The sequence below is a fragment of the Cavia porcellus genome, unplaced genomic scaffold (assembly GCF_034190915.1).
Source record: "Cavia porcellus strain 051 isolate PalLab524CR breed Dunkin Hartley unplaced genomic scaffold, mCavPor4.1 scaffold_1, whole genome shotgun sequence".
Taxonomy (NCBI): Eukaryota; Metazoa; Chordata; class Mammalia; order Rodentia; family Caviidae; genus Cavia; species Cavia porcellus.
The window spans coordinates 234,526,123-234,539,346 of NW_026947484.1; the positions used below are offsets into that span (position 1 = coordinate 234,526,123).

General features: G+C 50.2%; 1 protein-coding gene across 5 annotated transcripts in view; it reads left to right on the top strand.

Annotated features, from left to right (window-relative positions):
- Otof (otoferlin) overlaps window positions 1–13,224 on the top strand; it is an 86,226-nt gene that overhangs the window by 42,489 nt on the left and 30,513 nt on the right. For 4 of the 5 annotated variants that reach the window (XM_063231185.1, XM_063231190.1, XM_063231196.1 and 1 more), the window contains 4 exons: window positions 848–892; window positions 7,042–7,115; window positions 8,418–8,544; window positions 9,030–9,084. In XM_063231185.1, the coding sequence (XP_063087255.1) occupies window positions 848–892; window positions 7,042–7,115; window positions 8,418–8,544; window positions 9,030–9,084 (301 nt within the window). The remainder of the gene's footprint in view (window positions 1–847; window positions 893–7,041; window positions 7,116–8,417; window positions 8,545–9,029; window positions 9,085–13,224) is intronic. The other variant, XM_023566318.2, reaches the window with a different exon arrangement.

Here is a 13,224-nt window from a genome sequence, read left to right on the forward strand (position 1 = left end):
AAATCCCCACGGAGATGCAGCTCCCTCTGGCTCCCAGCCACTAGGCCCCGGACAGCCCGCCAGGACACCTCTCCCTCTGCAGCCAGCTGTTCCCTGCTCAGGGGCCTCTGTGAACCACGGCCATCAGAGACCCCTGTGAATTAGAAACTGGCCTACTTACCTAACGTGCTGGGCTTCAGCTGCGCTGTCACAAGACCTCTGGGCCTGCGCTGTAAGGGTGTGTGATGAAGTCTACCTAGGAAGGGACAGAGGAGAGGACGCTTGCTGACGCTTGTTTGCTTTCTTTTCTTCATCCTCAGTGCCACGGCACGGGGAGGCTTTGAGAAAAACATTCCAGAAGGGCTGCTGGGAGCCCCCGAAGGGAGATGGGAGCCGCAGGTTCTTCCCCTGCTCTGAGCCCTGCAGGGGTAGCTCGCTTGCTGACTCCTCTTCTCGGAGGCTGAATACCCTGCTTAGCTCCAGCTTGCTCACCCTCTCAAAGCAGGCTCAGCCCCTGCTCCCTGGAGGCTCCCAGAACCTCAGAGCGTCCCACCTCTTTGAGTGGATGAACCCAGGGAGGGGGTAGAAGAGGAGCCCACCCTGGGGACCCGCAATCCATTTTTTAGGACCCCTGCGTCGTAGCTTGAGTTGGAGGAGATTGGCTCCAGAGGCAGAGCCCAGGATAGGATAACCTAGGCCCAGTGAACCAGGCTTGCTAGGTGACAGGCTTTGGGGGGAGGGTCTGTGGGACCGGAAGGCTCCTGGGACACATGGGGGACAGCACGGCCAGGGGCTGCAGTTGCAAGTGTCTCTGGTCCACATCCTCTCACTCGCATCCCCTTGTCTCCTCGTTTCTCCCCATACTCAGCAAAGGCAGAGAGAAGACCAAGGGAGGCAGAGATGGCGAGCACAAGTAGGTGTCCCACGCCAAGGCAGAGCCAGGGATGCCTGCCCCGCCCCACGGGGCTGCAGAGGGCGCTGGGCCCATTGAGAGGTGCAGCCAGCATGGGGGAAGGGGGCATGCAGGGGGAGGGGTGGGAACAGGACGGGGAGGGGCGGGCGGGGCAGGTGGCTGGGCCTTCTGGGGTCCACTATCAATCCTTGGGGACAATCCTCATTCCTTACTCTTCCACTGCTGCCCTGTTTAGCTCCTCACCCCTGCAGGTCAGGTCCCTTAAATGTCCCCGTTAGGGAAGGTATGGCTAAAGGCAAAGGATGGGGAGCAAGAAGCTAGTGCCCCCTGCCCTGTCTAGTCCAGACAGTTGGACTACGGCCCCCGAGACCCAAGGCCAAGCTCTGGGCATGGTGTGGCTATAGGTTATAGTTGGAACATGGAGACCTAGAAAGCTAAAGAGAGGTGACATCTAGGGGTCCTCACAATCTGCAGTCCCCAAAAGGCTTCTTGGGGGAAGGATGCATCAGGGCCTCTGGGAAAGGAGAGGAGGAGGAGACTCCAGCTAGGAGGGGCAGGTCAGCTCCTACAGGGGCACATGAGACTCTAACATCACAGGGAATGTCACAGGGCAGTGGTGTCCAGGGGTAACTATTCTGAAGGGGCCTGTAGTTAACCCCCCTTTCTTTTTTTACAGATGATAAATCTGAGTCTCAGAGAATAGAACAAAGTAGGAACAAAACTCACAAATGCATGCAGGAAGTTGGGGAGATTTCACTCAGTTCTAAAGTTAATTTGATAAACACATGGATGAGAGCTGAAAAGCTAGGAATGCGGACTTCAGTTTCCCAGAGAGGGAAACTGAGGCCCAGTGATATTGCAAAGGCAACTAGAAACACAGAAATGACACCCAGATTTGGAGGCAGATTATTTTACACTGATAGACATTGATCAGGATCATTCCCAAAATATCAGGCCCTGATCTCTGGTGGTCTAGGGATTATAAGCGATAACCAAGCAGGAAGTACAGAAGCAGAATGGCTTGACAATTGGGAATTGGTTCTTACACTATGCATCACAGTGACCCGCTGTTTCTAAGAAACTAAGATAGCAGAACCTGTAACTGAACTATAACCTGGGCAAATAACAAACTGAAGTATCCTGGCTGGGGAGGGTCCTTTGCTACAATATGAAGAAATTTGCTCAAATCGCAATATATTAAAAATTAGTTCACGTGAGGGTACTGTGGGAACACCAGGATGGAGAGCAGGGAGATCTGAAGTGACTGTCACCAGGCCTGGTGTCTCTACTTATGTTAAAATTTTGGAGAGCCCACAGCCTCACCCACTGCTTTACCATAAGCACAATGAGTTCCAACTGCATTTGTTGCCCAAAAGCAATATCGCTGACCACACAGCATTCAGGCTTTGGTGACAGAGGGCACTGGGGACAACTCCACCCAAGACCCAGGGACAAAGGAGTCTGCAGGGGCAAAAAGAGGCTGCAGACTTGGAGAGGAAACCAGGGAGTTAAATCCTGGGGGAGGGGAGGGGCATGATGCCAAACTGGGGGACCCTCTTAGAGAGAAGACTCGGGAATCTGGGTCTGTCCTTGAGCAATTAGATATCATAGGCTCATGCATGAGGCAGAAGCCATTTGTCTGCCTCAAGCTCTCCAGCTGGGATTAGTAATGCTTGGAGGCCCTTTTCTATGCCAACCTCTCCATCCTGCCCCAAGCCAGCATCAAGGGCCTCAACCAGGCCTGGTCCCTGTGCCTGGCTACCTCTTGAGTAAGGCGTAGTTCCCAGTGTAACCACACAGTAGGCCCGTATTGCACGCTGGGCTCCTAGCTCTACTGCATGCTAACTTCTTGCTATCTTCCATTAACATATGAGACAAAGTAAGTTTGCATGGATCATTATTTTAATGTGTACAGCAATCGGACTGTTGGCAGAGTAGGGAAGCGAGATTTCTAAGAGGAGATTAAATTACTCGAGACTCTTCATCCTAGGAAGAGGAAACGTGGGAAGCGTTTGCAATCTCCAACAGGAGATGGAAGCTGGTTGGTTTCTTTCTCCGCGCAGGGACAGCTGGAAATAGATAGAAGGTGAAGTAAGGAAACCTTCAGATTTGACCCGTGAAGGGAAGTGTGCGTCCCATGGTAGGGGGGACTCCAGGACAGGTTGTTTTTGTTGCTTTGGAGAGATGGGAAATATACTTCACACGATGCTGTTTGCTTGGCTTTTCTATAAAGTTGGGCCACCAGGGAGAAGCTGGCAGGCAGTTTTTCTGGTACTCCTGGGGGCAGGATAAGAATATGGGAGTTGGGGGCTGGGGATTTAGCTCAGCGGCATAAGCGCCTGCCTTGCAAGCAGGCAGTCGTGAGTTCGATCCCTGGTACCGATAAAAACGAAAAAGACCAAAAAAAAAAAAAAAAAAAAAAAAAAAGAATATGGGAGTTTTCCAAGCCTCCTGGTACAAAAGGCGAATTTTGACAGGGTGGTCAACCTGCTGTCCTGGGAAAACTATTCCTTAAACTAAGCAAAATTCAACACACTGTCAAGGATACCTGTAAAGACTGCAGTTATGAATTATCTATATTTGGAGAATATGAAATGAACAAAATAAGCCCATTAATGGGCACTTGGAAACATGATCCTTTCCAAGAAGCATCACAGAGCTCGATTCTCTTAGCTAAGAGTTTGTTTATCCCAGTTTCCTAAATCCTGAACTAATGAGCCTGGCAGTGCAGGGAAAGCCAATTGTGAGGCAGAGGCCTTGGGCAGTGCAATATCATCAGATCCATAAATGAGAAGGAGAGTTTACAACCTGAGAGCTCACTTTAAAATCTTGTCTCTGGAGAGGATAAATACCAATTTCGATTTATCATTCTGACTGCGGTGAACCCAGCCACAGGAAACAGGTGTGGTCCTAAACCTTCAGAGGGCCCTCAGAGGCCTTCTCTCCATTCGTATTTCTTAAGCTTAATGTGCCAATGAAGAAGGAGCCATTTGGTGCTGGTTTTGCACTGAGTTCACAATTGGCTTGTTTTCTGTGTCTGTTCCTCATCACACCTATCTTCAGTAATTGTAAAAACCAACTAGACCAAAGAGAGAATTTTAATGTTTTTTAAAGGCTCATTACAAGAGAAATCTAATCAACAAGTCCTATATAGTTTTAGAAATCTAGGCTTCAGTACAAGTGGATTATCTTCAAAATTCCCTGATGAGGTTAACATCTATTTTTAAAATCGCCTTTGCCCTTTGCCAAGGGAAGCCGGTATAGTGCTTTCTGGGACAGCTAGTGCAAGAGGGTTTTTTCTATAGTGACCTGCAGTGTCACTGGGCAGGGATGTTGATGGCATCATGCTCTATTGCCCACAGTGCCGATGCCCTGAGGAGCAAGCCGAGGAGACCCAACAGTGGCACAGAGCCTGCAATAGAGTTCTGGGAATTATGTTCATTATTCGCATTTCCACATTTTCTGTCAATAAATGAACATCTTTCTGAGATATTCCCAGATGCACAGGCAGGCTGCCAGTGAGTCAGGAGGGAAGCGTCTCTCCTTTGAAACGCTTCAAGGTGTGGTGCGTGTAATTTGTTTTAAACTCTCAATCTTTACCTCCAAATATGTTTGTTTTAAGCAATAAAGTCACTTTCAAATTCACAGCCATAACTGCCCCAAGGATGCCCCAAGACCCAAGTAGGGGGGTACACAGGACCAGCATCAAGAAATCACCGTGTTCTGCTGCCTGGCAGTTGCTCTTGGCCACAGGACCTGTCCTAGGATGCTGAGTCACTGGCTGCTCCAGGCAGAGCCTCTTCTGATCTGGGCTTCTCAGAGCACTTCCCCCAGGGATGTCTATTCTGTGGCTGGAGCAAGTTACATGGGTGTAAGTCACCCATGGAGTGGGACTGGGGACTCTAGCAGTGGCCCAGCCTAGCAACAGCCAAGAAAAAATTGCAGAGGCAAACACTGAGCCCTCCAGGAGACTTCTGAGTAATGCAGGAGAGAAATCACTGAGCAGTGAAGTTGGGCAGAAAGGAATCCCAAGCCCTGAGAAAGGAAAGGACAAGTGAGGAGACATGGAGCAGAATAAGGCCCACACTGGCCATGCTTCCTACAGCCAGCCGGCACCGGCCCCTGAGGCCACCAGGTGGGACAGAGCTCAGAAAGTACTTCAGGGTACCAAGGGCAGGATGGTCCCTACCCTGCCATCCCATGATCTCTTCTAGTGGCTCAGTAAGCACTAAGTGTCACGTCACCAGCAGTTTAACATTTATAGCAGTCTCTCCCCAAAAGTGTTGATGCTTCGGTTATTTTTTTCAATGAACCCCTTCTATGTGTGCACCTTCACAGATGACGTCCCAATCTGCATATCATGCTGGCATGCAGAGCATAGCTGTACTCATGAGTACAACCCCTGCAGCCTTTTGTCAAAATTTCTGATGAGCAGAATGGAGGTCACGCTCGCAGATTTGGGGCCACAGAGCCAGCACAGAGTGCAAATATTGCTGACTAGGAGACGGGAGCTTCATGCTTCAATCCCAATTCTACTACTTACTGTGGGACCCTGAAATTACTTCCTCCTCTCCAAGCCTCAATTTTTTCATTGGTTGAAGGAGATGAAGCGTACGTCCTTCATAGGATGACCTGGAAGAGGAAATGAACAGCTAGAACAGCCATTTGCCCACCAGGAAGGGCCATTCGGACCCTTTTATATGTTTTATATGTGTATAATTCATCTCCCCTTAATATTTTATAAATGATCCTTTTGCAGAGCTCCCTTCTTTCCCCTCCTTTCCACAGTTACATCCCAGACAGGATACTGAGAAGTTGGATACCTCAGTGTCACACCCGTCTCCTCCCATCCCTTTTTAGGAAGCCATGAACATGCCAGTCAGCTGACGCGTGTGGACATGGCTGCCTCGTATCTGAACATCCAGTCCTAGATTTAGGAGAGGGGCTGGTTTGGGGGATGACATAATCTAACCAAGCCTGAGTCAAAGGGCTTTGAATTTCTGGTCCATCTCTGCATGGACAGGAGGGCTCTCTCCACCTTCATATTATGCAGCAAAAAGAACAGGGGTCTAGGGGCTTTAAAACCATGGTCAGGTGGAGGAAAAGACAGACCCAAAAATGTAAGCATGCTGGAGGGTGAGCTGTGTCTGCCTCGCCCAGTGCCTATGGGATGGCGGCAGCAGCAGCCAGGCGGAGGAGAGTGGGAATGGAGAGTCAGGTGTCCTGCTCATGCAGTATGAATGGGGTAAGGGAATACTGCTCTTTACCCCGTCAATCCTATCCCTAGTCCTCCTGGCTTCAGGGACCTTGGGCTCAGCTGCAGGGACATCACTGAAGGGCAGTGAGGATCCCTGTCCCCTTCCCTCAGCCCCCTGCCTGCAAAGCCCTTCTCCAGGGACCCAAGGCCACACCGAGCCAGAGGAAGAGGTAGGAACTGTGGAGCCTGCCATAAGTTCCTGGGGGCTGGGGGCAAGTGGGCTTCTGCACGACAGGGGACAGGCAGAAGGGACAAAGGCTAGGACCAGAGGCAGATAGGAAAGGACCCAGCTCTTCCTATTCTCTGGGGGCCAAGAAGAATCCCAGGGCACAGAAAGGCTTGAGAAAGGCGAGGCAGGTTTTGTGCACCAGGGCCGTCTGAGCACTGCAGAGTTGGTCTCCATATCTCCCACCCGAGTCTCTGAGTTCCAATCTGCCCTGCCTGTGTCTGTTCTGATGCTCCCTCTCCGGTCCGCTGGCTTTCTTTCCAACCAGCTCAGCTGGGTTTCAGGGCAGGAATGAGCTTGGTGACCTTACAGAGCTCCAGGCTCCAAGAAGACTGGACTAAGGGGGTTAGGGTCAGGCTAACAGGCCAAGGCCTTGGGGCGCTCCAGGTAACGCCTCCTTTCGGCTCCAGGCCACCTTCCAGTTCTCTAGGCCACTCATGCATTCCAAGGGATACAAGGGGGTACCAGGAAAGAAGCAGTGGGGTTCCCTTTGCCTCACTTCCCTCGACTCCCAATTTGGGAAATCAGGCCCCTAAAATGTCCCGGGACTAGCAGGTGAGGTCATCTATCCGCTTTCTCTGTGCGCCCAGTATTTTGATCTTGTGTGCTTGTACTGTCCTCCGGGAATCCGCCTGCCTCCACCTCACTCTGCTGGCCCCCTCACAGAGCCGGGAGGAGTGTTTTCTCTGCCATGAAGCTCGGCAAGAACCGGCCCCACAAGGAGGAGCCCCAAAGACAAGGTAGGACCCAAGGCTCTGGCAGCCGGGCTTTGCACAGGACCACATCAAACCCCGCCCCCAGACACACCTCCAACGAGGCCTCTTGGGATTGGCTATCCAGAGTGCTCTGGGCGGTGCCTACCCGCCCATTGGCTGGTGCAAGAGGCAGGCCCGGCTCAGACACACCTAACAGAGAGGGGCCTACCGGGGCCAGGGTAGGCTGTAGCTTCGGTAGCTTCTGTAGCTTCGCTAGTCTGAAATGAGCAAACCGGCCTCTGCCCTGCGAGCCTGTCTTCCAAGCCTCCTCTGCCTCTATTGCTCTCCAGCCTCCGTTCTTTGCACAGAAACAGACTCTTTTTCAATTTAGAGGAGGAAATGGCAAGAAACATTTGGCTTAGCCAGCTCCTTTGTACGTAAAACCAGAACCTCCAGAGCCCTTGCCCAGTGGAAGAACTCATGGCCATGTCTTTGCGGGTGCCCTCTCACCAGGCTGCAGCCCAGCCTCTCGGGCAGAGGCTCGGCTAGCCTCCCAGGAGGCTTCAGGGGCCTCAGGGAGTAGGCGGCTGGGGCAGGGGCTTGACAGCTGCTTCAGAAGAGCCAGTGAGAAAGAACCACGGAAGATGGCGAGAGCCAGGGGGAGACGTGTGCAGACTACTGCCTCATCTCGCGGCCACCAGGGGCTCCCGGTTGCCTCCCAGCATTCCCGGAGTGGCCTACTGGTGTCCTGCCCAGGCCAACTCCAGTGTGCACTTCTCTTTGGATCGAGAGAATAGCACATCCATCTCCATTGGTTAATTTTTCAAAGTCGTCTACTCTTCATCTTATGGATTGTTAATATACAAAAGTTCAGGGTTAGGACCTGACTTCTAGCAGCTATTTTACATAGATAAATGGTTAATACCTATCTCGACAGGTCTGATCTCTAAAGAGATAAAGAGATATGTGTGTAAAGTGACTGCCATTGTGCTGTCACATAGCAGCCACTCAGTTAAAGTTAGCTGTTGTGAGAGGTATGTGACATGGATTTTTTATTTCCTGTCTTCTTCTGCAGAGGGTTTTCAGTACTTTTGTAAGTAGTGTTCCATAAAAGAGTTACATTCAACTAAAAATATTTTTAAAGGAGACTAGACATAATATCAACTAAATTTAAAAAAAACAAGTTTAGATAGAATAGCATGGTCAATACACAGGCTATAACTGCTACATGCTAGCAAATAAATGTTGAGTTTGACTCTCCGCTTTTGAGGTGCCAACATTAAAGGAGAGATAAAGTTACTGTCCTTCTGAATGTCCACCACCTAACCAGTCCTTCTTCTTCACCAGATGAGCCAGCGGTGCTGGAGATGGAGGACCTTGACCACCTAGCCATTCGGCTGGCGGATGGGCTGGACCCCGACTCAATATCCCTAGCCTCTGTCACAGCTCTTACCACCAATGTCTCCAACAAGCGGTGAGTGGGCAGGAGCCCCAGGTCCCCAAGGGTGCCCCCTGTCCCCATCAGATAGGCCCAGCTTGCTAGGACTGGAATGCAGGTGGGGAAGACTCAGGCCCACGGACAACTCTTCTAGCCTGGTCCTTTCCTGCTTTCCTGGATGTGACCCTCCCCTGTCACTCTGCAGAGGCAGCACAGTGACCTGTTTCCAGGTCGCTGAACTTCTCCAGGTGGAGAGAATTATAAAGCTGCCCAGCCCACACTGAAACGATTCAATGTCCACCCGCTGCCCCATAACTTCTATTCTAAGAACAACTACTCCCTGTCCTGTTGGTAGTGTTGGAGTGTCTACAGGGACAGGACCTCACTGACTTCAGCGTGGCAGGTCCAGACTCTCAATCTTGGCTGTTGTCCCTCCATCCTTCTGCAAGGTCCAGTCACTACCACTGTCCCCTCATAAGCAGGCCCTTCCACCAAGCCTGATGGTGCATTGTCCTCCTCAGATCCAAGCCAGACATTAAGATGGAGCCAAGTGCTGGGCGGCCCATGGATTACCAGGTAGGTGGACACTTGGACACCTTGCCCTGCAGTGAGGGGGCGCAGGCCAAGTGTGCAGTGTAGGCTCTACAAGTCTGAGGTTACAGAGAACCACACGATGAGTAAAAACTGTCAAAGCAAGTTTGTATTAGAGGTGTCAAGGCAGAGAGGTACAAAGACCAAAGAGAAGTTTGCAGACTCTGCTTATCCTGATAAAGCCCTTCCAAGGTTTTATGTGCATAACTGAACATTGTAAAGGAAGAGGGGGGCCTGGAGAAACCTTAAAAAGAACAAGGAGACACACACACACAGAGTATTCAAGGAGCTAAAATGGGACCTATGAAGAAAGTGATTTGTTTTGTTACTCTACATTATTCTAACTCTGGAATTAATTCCAACCCTGTTGTCTCTAGATAGTGAGTATGAATGATTGTTTCCTTTTCTTGCTTCTCTGTATTTTCTGAGATTAACCCAATTTATTTGTTGTTATATTTCCAAACTGGAGACCAAAGAACAGAAACAGAGAGGGATTTATAGCTACTTGGTTGTGAAGGTGGCCACTTGCAGGCTGCACACGTGACAGGGTCACACCGGCCTCATCTGACCTTTTCAGGGTCAGACCCTCAGTCTTGGGTGTTTTCTCAGAGTTGACCAGAGCCTGAGGAACAGGGTTATACTGACACAGTGCAGTATCTACTACTGTGCAAGCCAGGAGTGCCCGGGACTTATTTACAGTAGAAACGGGCAGAGAGGAGCATCTCTCCAGCCAGCCTAAGGTGCCCATTGCCCTGGACCCACCCCTGGGGACTAACAGTACTGCTGCATACCAGAAGTCGGCCGGGTGTTCCTGGCACTGAGTATGGTGGCAGATCAGGGGGCACAAAGCCTCTAGGAGACCCTCCCCTGGCTGTCACTACACTTCCTGTCCCGAGGTCATCCTGTCTGGGTACTCACACCAGGTCCCAGAAAATAAGACTGAGCCCTTCTCCTAGGCACTCTGCTGCTTCCTTGTGGACAATCCTGCCTTACCTCCCCCAGGTTGTGACAGAGGGGACTGAGTGACACCTTTCTGTGTGTTTCTCTGTAATCAAGCCTCGGACAGACATTCCCTTCTGGTCCTTGGGTCACTTCAGCTCTTTGCTTACTGAGGTTTTCAAACTGTTTCCTGCTAGAGACCTCTCATTGATCAGGCCATGTATTTTCCCTCCAAAGATGTTTTAAACCCTCTGAACTGAACAGACAATTATTGCATTTAACCTGGCAGCACAGCATCTCCTGACAAGTGGTGCATTCATGACTCAGCTGCTTCTGTGTGTGTGAGACAGACAGACAGACAGAGAGGGAAAGAGACAGAGGACAGACTGAGACAGAGATGGAGATAGAGATGGAGATGGAAATGGAGATGGAATCAGAGATGCGGGATTGGATATGGTGCTTTGAGAAGGCAAATGGGAAACAGTTTTTACTTCCTATAAACACAATGTACAAAGCAACAGAAGCAGGCTAGGGACTTCACTCTCTTGAGAACTTGGCCTGGGTGGGTTAGGAAGACCTGAGAAAGCACAGGCAGCTGGTGAGAGGCAACAAGGACTTGGCAGGACTCAGATCCAAGGAAAGTTCCAGGGCTCCGAACCATTCTGAGGTTGGAAACCACTGGAAGGGAGACGTGAAGGTGGTGACCCCAGGATCGGCCAGCCCTTGGATACTTAGAATGGACATGACATAGTCTTTCCTGATTATTGGCATCTCAGAGGTGACAAGTCACAGTCGCCTCCCTGTGACTGTTTCCCACCAGTGACTAGTGCTCAGAACCTGGTAGGGATATTCTTGGTGGGTTATGAAGTCTTGTATCTCTTTGCCATCCTGTCCTCCTGGCACCAAGACTTAACATGTCATCACCTCCACACATCCGGTGTTCACCCCCGTTTCATCCCTAGATATCACCGGAGGCCCCAGCCTTATTGGGCCCGCTCCCTCCTGGTCTCCCCACCTTCTTAGTGCCTCTCCCCCTGCATCCTCCACAGCACCTCTGGAGTGATCTCCAGATGATCAAGTCATGTTACGTCTCTGGCCTCTGAAGATGAGGGCCACCAAAGCACGCAGAGCAGTGACACTCCCTAGCTCCCAGCTGGTGTTCCTGAAGCACTATCAGATCTTTTGAAGCAGGTCACAAAGCTCCATTACGCTTGGGCTCCCCTGGACAGAGGTGTAGGTTTACTGCACAGCGCTGCTCCTTGCGTGGCTTCGATGAAGCCACTTGGGGATATCTGTCCCTTATCTCATCAGGAGACTGGAACAGTCAACCATCAAGAGTCGGTTGGTCAAGGGATCTCGGTCGTGGCTCACTCTGACCCCTCATCTTCTGTCCTGGAAAAAGAACTGAGTTTGAAGTTGGACTGTGTGCTTTCCTGGCACTGTCCCCACTCTGACCTTGGGATTTCTATTTCCTTCCCGTGCTGACGATTGGAGTAAAGGATGGCCCACCCCCCTCTGCAGGATATTAGAGAGCTATCAATTTTTTCTTTTAATTAATTTCTTTCTTTTTAATTTCAAGTGATGCATTTCTTCTATGTACAGCCTAGCTGGGGATGGGATGCTGCAGGGTACCACTCTCCTCAGCTAGAACCACGGCCCTGTACCTTCTTCCTGCCCTCCGGGCTTCTGGGGGGCCACCCTCCCCATCAAGCAAAGCACAAGTGCTGGTCCTATCTTCCTGATCCCCTTTTGCTCCTCTCAACTCTGGCCCCCTCCCGCCCCACCCTCCAGCTCCTCCCTCCAGAGTCAGAGCTTCCATCCCTTGCCACCAAGACAGCCCCACTCCACATCCTTTTGGCACGGAGAAGGTTAATTTCCAGCTGACATATCTGTGGTGTATCCCAAAACTGTGTCTGTCTACTTCCCAGTGCTGAGGAACAGAAAGCCCTTTTCGCAGAGTGAGGGTTAGTTGTGGAGGGAAAAATAATGGGATTTTTTTAAACCTCTGACCCAAAATGGTTCATGAAAGTTAAAACTTTATAAACTACCGTGCAAAAAAATATTCCAGAAGGACTTAGGTGTCTGCTCTTCACAGCCAGCTCCTCAGAGCTGAGTTAATAATCAGCCTTATTTTCTTTTGAGCTCCCTGAAGACACGGTGATTATTGAACCTCTTTGAAGCTTGGATGCTAAGTTTCCACTTTGGTCCCTTCGGCATTTCAAGCTCCAAATAGAAATTTTGATTTCATAATTCAAGTGTTACTTTGATGAGTAAAATATTTGGGTTCTCGTTTCTATGATTTCCCGGCAATGCTCTCGCTGGCTGAAGGGTTTCTGTTTTGCGAACACCATTGTTTCTGATGCGTGGGTTTTTCTTGGTCTTCACCAGATTTATAAGACCTTGTGAGCACGGGAGATGACAATTTTAGTGATGATTCTTTATTTTATATAATGAAGGAAAATAATTCTCTGGAGTGCGATCATATTTAAAGTTGCATCAAAGCATAGCAATTCAAATTATCAGCTTTCCAGCAAGACAAGCCTAAAAAGCAGCTCTTTCAGTTTCATTAGAGGAAAGCATTGCAGAAACAAAAACACCAAGCCCTGGGAGTGTAGCTCAGTGGTAGAGCGCTTCCCTAGCATGCATAAGGCCCTGAGTTCAATCCCCAGTAACACGCATGCACGCACACACACATACACCCAAAGTAAATGCTGACACCAGCCAAGGAGACTTTGGGTTACAGTATAACTCAAGAGAGTGTCATGAAATAATTCTAAGCATCGTACCCCACCTTATCTACGTGAGGGACCCCCCACTGACCAAAGGTAGATTCTATTTGAGAAACCACTTACAACAGTGGTACAGAGCATTCAGGATGCTTCCACTACACAACGTCTCACCTAACCCACGCCCAGCCTTGTAGGTAGCTGAAGTGTCTGGTCATATCCAAGACGGTAGCTCACTGAGCCGCACGATCCTCAGTACTCACACCTGGCAGGTAGGAGACTGGGGCCAATTGTGACATCCCCAAGTCTTACCTCTTTCTATTATTTTTCCAGATGCAAAACACTTACAAGGTGACCAACACCTCCAAATCCAAAGCAGGAGCTAGTAGCTTAAAGTTAGGGTTCAGGAAAAGTAGGAGTTACATTATGCAAGCCTCTATCTCTCTGTCTGTGTCTGTGT